The 11,539-nt window shown below is 37.7% G+C and overlaps 1 protein-coding gene across 3 annotated transcripts in view; it reads left to right on the plus strand.

Annotated features, from left to right (window-relative positions):
* CLINT1 (clathrin interactor 1) overlaps positions 1-11,039 on the plus strand; it is a 70,700-nt gene extending 59,661 nt beyond the window's left edge. Inside the window, exons 9-13 of one of the 3 annotated variants that reach the window (XM_027766969.1) lie at positions 2,573-2,647; positions 6,658-6,927; positions 7,096-7,124; positions 8,822-9,026; positions 10,126-11,039. In XM_027766969.1, coding sequence (XP_027622770.1) covers positions 2,573-2,647; positions 6,658-6,927; positions 7,096-7,124; positions 8,822-9,026; positions 10,126-10,472 — 926 coding nt within the window. In that variant the 3' untranslated portion in view covers positions 10,473-11,039. Of the gene's footprint in view, positions 1-2,572; positions 2,648-6,657; positions 6,928-7,072; positions 7,125-8,821; positions 9,027-10,125 lie in introns of all 3 variants that reach the window. The other 2 variants (XM_006165076.3, XM_006165077.3) reach the window with 2 other exon arrangements.
* The last annotated feature ends 500 nt before the right edge of the window (positions 11,040-11,539 follow it).

Consider the following 11,539-nt stretch of genomic DNA (forward strand, 5'->3'; position numbering starts at 1 on the left):
ACCAAGTTTAAGATGTTTTAAAAGTAAGCTCTCTTACATAGTTTGGAGTGGAATCTAAAGTAGTCAACACTTTTATCTGCTACATGATTTTTTTTTTTTTTTTTTTTGGTAACATAGACTGGATAAGATTTAAAAATTCCTAACTTGTTTGACATAATAAATTACATAGTGATGTTTATTCACTGCTTGGTTGAAGCAAGTTAAAATCCCTAATTTTCTAATTCCCCTAATGTTACAGTAGTTTAATAACGATCATTCTGTTACCCAACAGTATATACTTTGATAACCATTTTTAACATGAAGGAACACTACAGAAAACAAATTTATGAATATTAAACAGCAAGAGCAACATTCATTTCCCTGATTTTTATTAATACATGTGCTTGTTTATATAGTTTAAACATACAGTTCATCGATCTTTGTGCTCTTCGTCACATTTTTTCACTCTACTCTATCTACCTTAAAGGAAGAGAAAACCAAACCACTGTGGTGTTATCCTGTGCATAAAGTAAACAGTGGACATACGAGCTGTAGTTCTGATAGGAGTGGGTAACCTTGGCTTCAATTGGCATTAGTTTACAGGCGAGTGAGGATGTATATGTGAACATGAGCATCTATAATGAGGTGAAGGAGTAAGAAATTACTTATGCTTCCTATAGTTGACTCCAGTAAATGGGCATTAAAGAGAAATATCAAGTATGCACATGTCTCAGAAACTGATTTGTTCCTTTTATTACTGCTGGCCATTTATTAAGAAGAAGAGATGGTTCTAGTTTAATTAACCCAGTCGAGTATAGCAGATGGGGCAGAATGTCTTGCAGCGATAAGACAATTCAGAAATGGCACCAGATGTTGGAAGCTGTCCCTGGTGGTATTTGAGTACAGCCCAGATGTTCCAGTCCCACCTGGCTGGTTTCTAAGCACTGCAGGCTAGGCAGCTGTGATGTAACCTATATAATGCTCACATAACGCTAAAAGCACCATGATTGAACTGCGACTCTACGCTTCTGACGTGACGCTTACGAGGTGAAATCTTTAAGGACAGACAGAATTAAGGACAACTTTTTAAGGTTTTAGATTCTTTGGCTATGTCATTGATACTTGGAGAAAATAGAATATTAAAACTTGAAATAATGTTATTGTTCAAATCGTAGATATACATAAATGTACCTTACCCATGTAATGTTTACAAATAAAAATGTGTATGAGAGTGTGATGTAATGCACTCAGAAACTGATTTTCATATTTAGGATGTAGATCTCACCCCTTTTAAAAACACCATTCTACAGGTAGCCAAATACTGTTATTTGTCTGTGTACTAAAGATACAAGTAGGGTCAGTGGTTATGGGCACCAGATTCCACGTGGCTGACCATGTGGTTTGAATCTGGACCCTGGCTGCTTGCTCCTATTTCTGTTTAAACTGATCAAGCTTTTGCTCCCCCTTTTTATTTTAAAAAAAATTATGCATATGAAAAGTTTGCACTGTTTTCTCTCTCTAGTTCTGTTTTATTTGTCGTTTATTGTTTATTATTTGTTTATTGTACCTTGAAATTACAAACATCACAATATGTTGCCTATAAAATACTACAGCATATATCTCCTTATAAGGACATTTTCTTTTTCTTTTATAACCAATATATAATTATACTTGAGAAATTACATTAAAACGATATTACTGGGCCAGCAGGTGGCATGGTGATTTGGGGTGCTGGATTCCCACATGGCTGACCATGGTTCAACACCCAGACCCGGTGATTTGAAAACCACAACAAATAAATAGATAATTAAATAGACATTTAAAAATATTACTGTCTAATATATAGATCATACTTAAGTTTTCCCAGTATCTCAATTATGTCATTTCAAGATAGCACTTTTTTAAAAGTTCAGCATCCAGTCAGGGTCATGGCTTTTATTTATTTGTCATGTGAGTAGCTTATTCCCTAGCAACTTGCTTTACTCAGGTTTTAGCATTCACACAAAAAAAATTTTTTTGAAGGTTTTTAACCTTTATACTCTTTATACTAGAGGGCACATTCATGTGTGTGTCCACACACAAGAGAAGGAGAAAACCTCCCACCAGACTGGTCACACCATAGTCCCTTTTCCTCTGGTCTCCATCCTGCTGAGATCTAGTGTGCACACACCTGTCATGAAGCCAGCAGACCTGGAACTTGAACCCTGGTTGGCCATGTGGGATCTGGCTTCCTCTGCACAGCACCTTATCCAATTTCTGCACTCAGGGGCTGGCCCCACTGAAGATTCTTATAAAAAGCATAATCGACTGAGTAAACAGTATGCTCATTATCTGTTTGTGAAATATTAGTGAGGGAGAACTTTGAACATGTTATCTCAGTAGATAGAGGCCGGAGAGATGTAAAATAATCTGTGGGAGCTTACAGAGAATGGAGAGATGAAACTCCAGATCAACAAACTTGCTTCTTTCTTTATTGGTCTGAGGTCTCTAACTATGAGTATTTTTCATGTGGTACTAAAATGGCTTCCTGAAATTGCTCTCAATTTTCTTTAGTTCTAACAGTTTAACTTTTTCTTCACTGTTTAACTTCTAGGAGGATCAGCTGATTTATTCGGGGGATTTGCTGACTTCAGCTCAGCTGCTGCATCAGGCAATTTCCCTTCCCAAGGTATGATGTGATCAGATTGGCCAGAAATCGAGGGGTGGGGAAAAGTTTGTGAAAACAAAGAACTTCCTCTTCCCCAAATCAGCTTCTTTTTGTTGTTTCTTTTTACCCCCTTTGTAGTATGTATAATTAATAATTCCTAAATAATTTATTCCAAGGTATTTTATTTGGCCAGTGCCTTCAGTGTGCCAAATGAATTTGGGTGCAGACTACTCAGATACTTCTAAAGGAAATTGCCTATATTCTTAACTGACTCGTTTGCCTTTGGCACTTGGGAAATGCAAATAAATATAAATAACCTCATTTTGGCAATAAGAACGTTATGGTCTATGTTTAGCTTATATGGTTTTCAAAATTAAAGTTTTTGCCACAGGGCAAGTGTACTGGCTAGAGAGAGATAAAGAGAGGAAACATAAGAAATCACCCTCCAGGGGAGATAGTTGGGCCGCAGTCCCTTATCCTCCATTGTCTCAGAATTTGGAGCAAGCATACACATGCACCCAGCTTGATTTTCAAGACTCCGGGTCCAGGACTGGGACTCGAACCTCAGTAGGCCATGTAGGAGTCCAGCGCTTTAACCACCACACCACTTGCTGACCGTGGGCAGACTATCTTACATTCATTTCTTTATAGTTTAGATATCTTAACATTTCTGAGAAAAATAACCCAACTTGGGACCAGCAGTTAGCTTAATGGCTATGTCACTGAACTCCCATGTAGCCGACCACGGTTCAAGTCCCGGACCCAGTGGCTTAAACTCATGCCAGACGTGTGTGCGTGCGTGCCCAAGATCCTGAGAGGAGGATGGAGGAGAAGGGATTGTGGCGTGGCCATCCCCCCTGGGGGCTGATTTCTCACTTTCTATCTCTCTGTCTCTGTCTTTCTGGTGAGCACATGCACCCTATATCAGAAGAAAAAAGAAAAATAACTGAACTTCATTCTGAGGTCCTAAAATAGTGAGCAGATGAATCTTAGGCAAAACCTTTTCACACTGTTTTAGATTAGAAATAAAAGAAATAATAGTATCCAAGCAGAATATAGGTTTAAAGTGTCAGGGATTGAGGTGAAGGGTTTGTCTCCCTTTTTTTAAAATTTGTCAGAGAGCGCACATGTTTGTGAGAAAGAAGGCAAGCAAGCATCCCCTATGGAAAGAGTCACACCACAATACTTTCTCTTCCATTTCTCCCTCCCTCTCAGGATTTTGGGCACACATGCATACACAAATGCTCAGTGTATTTCTAAAGCCAACAGATCTTGAACCTCACAGTCAGCCATAGAGGTCCAGTTGCCTTAACCTCCACACTACTGGCTTGCCCATCTTTTTTCCCTTTCTTAATATATTTCATCCTTTTTTTTTTTTTTTTAAATTCACTTTAGGTCATGTACATTCCTTGGAGAGAGAGAGAGAGAGTGGGGCAGGGAAATGAGAAAGCAGCCCGCAGAGGGGATGGCCACTCTGCAGTCCCCCTTCCTCCTTCCTCCATTGTCCCCTCAGGATCCTGGGTGCACATGCACCCAGCCTGTGTTTCAGGCTGCCAGGTTGGGACTCCAGCCGTGTATCCGCCTTGTGAGATCCAGCTGCCTTAACACTTGCCGCCCGCTGGCCTATCTTTTTCCATTTCTTACTGTGTTTATCTTATTATCTCTTCTGTATTCTATGTTAGCTATTTAACTAAGATTGGGAATAATACTACTATTTTTTTTTTTTGAGAGGTTTTTGCTATAGGAGGCGTGCGCTAGCTGGAAAGACAGAGATAGAGAGACAGAAAGCGAGAAATCACCCCCCAGGAAAATGGCCAAGCCACTATCCGTTCTCCTCCATTCTCCTCTTGGGACCTTGGGCACGCATGCACACGTGCCCGGAGTGAGTTTAAGCCACCGGGTCCGGGACTCAAACCATGGTCGACTACATGGGAGTCCAGTGATATAGCCACTACGCCAACTGCTGGTCCCAGGAATAATACTATTTCTGTGGACGTGTGTAGAATAGGGACTAAGTTCATTGAATGTCTTTTTTTTTTTTTTTTTAAAGAATATTAAGGGTTTGTGTTTGTTTTATCAAATATGGTCAGTCTGAAATTTAAGAGATAGTATTTTCAAAATTAGCTGTAGAGATTTTACACATGCAGCCAGGCAGAGAGGAAAGGTGTAGCTTAACCAAGTTAGTCTAGTTATTCACTACAAGTAGAATGATCTATTGCTGTTATATTCAAGTGGGTTAAAATGTATATTTTGTAATGTCTGGTATAGATTTGTGAGGAGTTAGGAAAAAAATATGTATAGCTTTTAATGCAGTTTGAGGTTATTTTGACTGTCTACTTTTGTAAATTCCAAGTGTTTCCCAGAAACCAGAATTGTTGAGTAATTAACTGCTTCATTTTAGAAGTGTGATTACGCCTTGTAAGGATTGCTACCTTACTTTAGGCAAATCAAAGTGGAAGATAAACATTGCCCTAATTTTACAGACTCCCTGTGTAATTCTCCAAATTCTTGTGTATATAAAGTTGCCTACTATGCAAATAATTTGAATATGTTAATGTTGTCTAAGTGATGCATCTCTTCATCTGTATGCATGTGATTAATGTAACCTGATCACCATTACGCAAGGGGCAGAAACTGTTGCAGCAATGATTAATCATTTCTGAACAATGTATGCCCTACTAGAAATCTCTTCCTTCTATGATTAATCATCTCACATACTAAGTTTTTCAGATAGGGCAACATGTTTTGTCCTAGTTTCCGTTCATATTCTACTTTATAGATAAAGCCAACAGAAAATCAGCATAAAGTTTACTTTACCCAACAGCCTTACTTAAATTAGTTAAAATTATTTTAATGTATAGAACTAATTGTAAAATTCCTAGTGTATCTTTTGTAAAGAACATCAAAGGCATGTTTTAGCAAAACCCTGAGGTAATGAATATTAGCCCAGTTTGCATTAAATTGTAGGCAGAACTTGGGGTTTCTAAGTGAGCTATTTTCTCTGTTGAGGGTGCTTATATTTTAATATTGTAATAAAAGCATATCATTTTAAAGACTTTATGTTATCATTTTCTTTTGATATTTAGCGTAATGAGACACAGTATTGCAGTGGTTGGTTACCTTTTAAGCTAGACAAAATGGATTTCCAAGTTGTAAATGAACATGGAGTGCAAAGAGATGGTGTTAATTAACTTGGAAATACATGCTATTTGCTTTTCATATGACAGTTTCTCTGTAGCTCTTTCTTCACCTTTTGCTTTTTCAACTTCCATTTATTCATATTTATCTAGTCTGTCCCTATTTGATGAAAAGATTTATTTATTAATACTTAAATTCATATATAGTTAAATATTTTTTGAGGTATCACTTGTATTTATAATCATTGTGTTCCAAATAGTGAATGCTATGTACACAGAACTTACAGGTGCTGGACTTGGATTTTCATATGGGGTACCTAATGGAAAAAAGTGCAGTACCTTGACTCTTTTTCATAATCAATCCAATTTAATAATAACAAAGCTTAAATGGCATTTACTGTGTATGAAGTCATTTAATCCTCAAACTTAGATTTAAAAAGGCACAGAGAAATTAAGTAGTTTTCTCTGTGTAAACACTGCTAGGAAGGTACAAAATCCATGCTCTTAACCACTATAGTTTAATCATTTAACCTATCATCACTTTTTATATTGCATGCATTTCACATTAAACTTGTAATTATACTTTGAAGCTGGAAACGTATTTGACATACAGCTTGATTGAAGGGACATTTTCATGGTAATTTCTGTATGCTACCTACAAACCTGCCATGAGATGGCTTTTACTTTGTATGTGCTAGTTGTATTTCCCTTTGCCTCCTTGTTAACACTCGTGTAATATTCATGAGAAAGAATAGTGTCCAGATGGAGATGGTACCTGCAGATGGTAATCTGGATGGACTCAGATCAGCTCGAATTTGTTTCACTTCATAGATTGTTATATTTGTTCTGTGTGTTTCAGAAAGTTTCTTGCCCTTACAGTTCTTTCTGTCTTAGGAACAGCAACAAGTGGGAATGGAGACTTTGGTGACTGGAGTGCCTTCAACCAAGCCCCGTCGGGCCCTGCTGCTTCCAGTGGCGAGCTCTTTGGCAGTGCCTCCCAGCCCGCTGTAGAACTTGTCAGTGGCTCACAGCCAGTGTTGGGCCCACCTCCAGCTGCCTCAAATTCTTCAGACCTGTTTGATCTTATGGGCTCGTCCCAGGCAACCATGACATCTTCACAAAGTATGAATTTCTCTATGATGAGAACTAATACCGTAGAGCTTGGTTTGCCATGTCAAGATCACAGAATACCGATATGGTTCAGAAATCAGTCAGCAAAACCCTGCCCTCCACTTGGTCTGACCCCAGTGTAAACATCAGTCTAGACAACTTACTACCTGGTATGCAGCCTTCCAAACCCCAGCAGCCATATGATGAGCACTAATACCGTAGGGCTTGGTTTGCCCATGTCACGATCTCAGGTAAGTTGTCTGCTTCCCTTGGAAATTCTAACTCCTAGGCTTTGAAATGTGCTAGCTAATCTAACGGTAGATGAGTGTAAAACAGAAGAATAAGTGGGCCGTTTCTGTGTGTATGTATATATGCATAAATACCACTCTTACACACTTTTCCCCCCAGTTTAGTCATTGGGTCTTAGAAGGCAAGGGCTCTTACCCGTGTAGTAGGCCCTGTAAAACCAAGTAGTAGTGCCTAGCACTGAGATCAGGCACACTGAAAATTTATTGAATTTTAACAAATTGGTATTATTTTTAAGAAAAAGGAATAGAGATATTTCTTCACCCATGGCAAGCATTCACATAGTAAAATTTCTGGGCCTGTCACTCATTGATTGTCAACAGTCATGCTAATATAGAACATCATTTTTGGGCCAGCTTATGGTCTGGTAGTTGAAGCAGCCGGATTTCACATGGCTGACTGCACAGTTTGAGTTCTGGACCTGGAATTGAGAAACATACTGGGTATGCGTGCGTGTGTGCCAAAAGTCTTGACAGGAAGAGGAGGTGGAGAAGAAAGGATTGTGGTATGACTGCTCCGTGAGTGTTGCTTTCTCCTCTCCCTGTCTCCCTGTCTCTCTCTGGTGAGTGCACATGCCCTCTACCAAAAAAAAAAAATTCATATTTTTCAAATGGCGAATGCTTTTCCATGTTCCGGGCCTCCTGTACATTATTATAAATACAGTATAGGCTCTTCTTTCAACTTTTCATTTTCGTAGAGGGAAATAACTAAAATAGGAGTTTCTTAACTCACTTTCTTATAGTTAAATCTACATTATCTAATACTAGCGTAGAATTCAAACAAGTACAAGATTTGAAACTATGCATCTGAACTGTACCTGGAACTTGCTATCTTTGACTCAAACTACTGAGAATATTTGTTTGTGATGTTATTAATTATTGTAATGTATAGATTCTTTTTTGGGTGTTAGGATGAAGGAGGAGAAGAAAGCAGCAGAGAGGTCACTGCTCTGTGTAACAGAGATCGGACCTAACACGTTTTCAACGTGAAGCCAGTGTACTTTATTTGAAGTCTTATTTGTAAATGTGTTCTGATTCGTTGCATTGGTATATTTCTAATTATTGTTCCTGTTCCTACTCCTTTCTTTTTTTCTGTCCTTTTCACAGTTAACCTTAGTAGCTACCAGGCACTGCTGCTTCTTTCTCCTGAGTTTGTCCTTTCACTTTGTCCTAAATTGGTCAAGCATGCATCAGTTCCACTGGCATGGCTCACTTTAGACAGTAGAAATGTACATAAGACGGGGCAGTGTCAGTCAGGGTAGATGTGTAGTATCGTTTGTTGTTTGTTGATTTTGCTTTTTATAACATGAGAAGTCATACTCTGATTGCCGTTCTGTAAAGAATAAATATCCAGTAAGTATATTTCCTTAAAGCTGTACTAACCTGAAGTTGGTAGTTGCTCTTGGCATTTGCCAGAGATGGCATCTTACAAACTTTAGGTTATGGGAAAATATTAAGATAGATATATTGTTGGTTTTTCCATTCCATACTTGACTGGGACTTGATTCTGGGTATTGAAGACATTAGCATAGAACATTTGTGGTTCTTTTTGGTTTTAGATGTTCATGAGTGTAATTAAATTGCCATCTAATAATCTTTATAGAACAGATGCTTAATTTTTAGAGCATTTTTCTATTTTCCAGCCTTTGCAAAATATTAGCACAATGCTGCAGAAGCCTAATCCTCTCTATAATCAGAATACAGATATGGTCCAGAAATCAGTCAGCAAAACCCTGCCCTCCACTTGGTCTGACCCCAGTGTAAACATCAGTCTAGACAACTTACTACCTGGTATGCAGCCTTCCAAACCCCAGCAGCCATCGCTCAATACAATGATTCAACAACAGAGTAAGTTACCCCAAGACGTCCCTCTTCCTTGTTTACTTAAAATCTTTTACTCCAATGCCATGATTACTTACTTCAAGCTATGAAGTGAAAATAAAAAACATAAACTGTAGTGAAGGCAACTGTGTTTTCACTTAAGATCTTTTCACATAATACTCACTTGATATCTCTCCTGGCACATTGAATTACTTTGTATTCTACTCTTGGCATGATAATCTGTACTGTATTGTGGTGAGTTTTGGAGGCCTGATTGAAATAAAAATATTTCCTGTGCACTTTTTTTAAAATGTAGGCAAATGGAAAAAAAGAAAAGTCATCTCATTTCCATGGCCATGGGATAATTGCTATTCATACCATTTCCCCACCGACTGACTTAGCATATTTTTAATATTTGGGATAACTTTGTCTTTATTGTTTTGTTTCTTGCTGGTTTCACTCAATTTAATTTTTTTAAAGCATTATTTTATTTTATTTATTGTCATTCAGTTTGACCAGAGAGAGAGGAAGAAAGCAATTTGCCAGGTCTGAGACTCAAACCGCAGTCGGCCATGTGGGATTCTAGCACTTGAACCACCATGCTCCCTCTTAGCCCCTTCATTCAACTAAATTTTGATCGTTTTTTTCTATGTCAAATAGACCTAGTAAAAAATGATTTTTTTTAGACCTTTATAATTATCCATCATATCAGCATCCAGTTCTCTGGTCAGTTACTTAAATTGTTTTTAATCTTTTGTTGTTATAAATAACTCCACACTTTTGTATAAATCTTTGTACTTATGATTTTTTTCCTTAATGCAATATTCTAGAAATAGGGTAAATGAAATGATATACTTTTTAAAGGCTTTTGATATTCACTAGCTCTTGACAACTTTGTTAGGTAGGAATTCAACAACAGATTTTGTAGGAATGTTTTAAAATGGGCATATTTTCACGTTTCTGAAGAAACTGGTTAGTTCAAATTAATTGACTTGATTTCTAAAATGACTATACAGGCATTTTATTGGGGCTAGAAGTATTGGTGATCAAGAAAGATTGTATTTTTCCTCTCTGAAATGTAAGAAGTCAATGTGATAAAGGTCTTTTGTCTCTTTTCTTACGGCAGGTATGCAGCAGCCTATGAATGTGATGACTCAAAGTTTTGGAGCTGTGAACCTCAGTTCTCCATCGAACATGCTTCCTGTCCGGCCTCAAGCTAACGCTTTGATGGGGGGACCCATGCCTATGAGCATGCCTAGTGTGATGACTGGCACCGTGGGAATGGCCCCTCTTGGAAGTACTCCGATGATGAACCAGAGCATGATGGGCATGAATGTGAACTTAGGGATGTCGACTGCTGGGATGGGCTTTACAGGCACAGTGGGGATGGGCATGCCCAACATAGCCATGACCTCTGGAACTGTGCACCCCAAGCAAGATGCCTTTGCAAATTTTGCCAACTTTAGCAAATAAGAGATTGTAAAGAAGCAGATTGAATGAAGAATTTTTAGCTGTGCACATAGGTGATGTTGGGATGGAAAATGCTAATCAATTCCCTTTTCTTTCATCAGTTAATTAAAATAAACTACATAAAGACCAAAAAGGCTGTTTTATAATAGTGAAATATCTAGTATTTCCGAAGGCCAGGCAAGAGCACTTCAGGTAGGGCAGTCAGAATCATTTTCCCCAGAGCATAGACCACAGTGGGGGTGGCGAAACCATTGAAAGCCTTTATAAATTGAAGGGCCCATTTAATTTCATAATTTGTGGGAAGACCGGAATGGGGCTGAACAAATGTGTTTGAATCTCTAATTTTATACTTTTCTTTACCTGAGGAACTTGATTTTTCTGTCCCTGAATTGCCTTGTCATAATTGGGTCTGTTCCTTTTACTACCACTCTTGAGTCCATATATGAAATCATTAAAGCTGGATGATCAGTTTTTTATAAAAATATATATTTTTGTCCAAAAAAGGCATACATATGTGATTATGGCTAAATCAAAGGTAACTGGAATGTATATACTTTTGCTAATGTTCCAGCGACACTGCTATTATACTATCCAAATTTTTATTGAAACAGAACCTCTTTAAGCAATTGGTGATAGCTGTGGGCCTTTCCCCATGTCTTCTGCTATAATTATCCTGTGCAGAACTAGGAAAAATATTTTTTTTAGCGCTGCTCTATGGTTTCCTTTAAAAGAAAGAAAAACCTCCAGTATTTTTGTTTGTTTTTTAGCAGTCATTATTTACAATTTGCAGTGATTAACTTGGCAAGGCTTCCTTCCGTGTTTATCCCCATAGCTGTCATTAAGTCAGGAACAGTCAGAGAGAAAAATATTTATTTTTATTTTTTTGATGTCTTTTCAAAAAATTGAAAAGGTAAAGATCCATTACGACCTTAAGTTAAATATAAACGTTAGAACTCAACAATGTTCGCTTCTGGATTTTATACAGTATTTGTTTTGTTTTGGTTTTGAGTGTATATAATATGGCATTAGCAATATGGTTCCAATAGAGAGGAGTTAAATATATATTATTA

This window comes from Tupaia chinensis, unplaced genomic scaffold, assembly GCF_000334495.1.
Source record: "Tupaia chinensis unplaced genomic scaffold, TupChi_1.0 Scaffold143796_1, whole genome shotgun sequence".
NCBI lineage: Eukaryota > Metazoa > Chordata > Mammalia > Scandentia > Tupaiidae > Tupaia > Tupaia belangeri.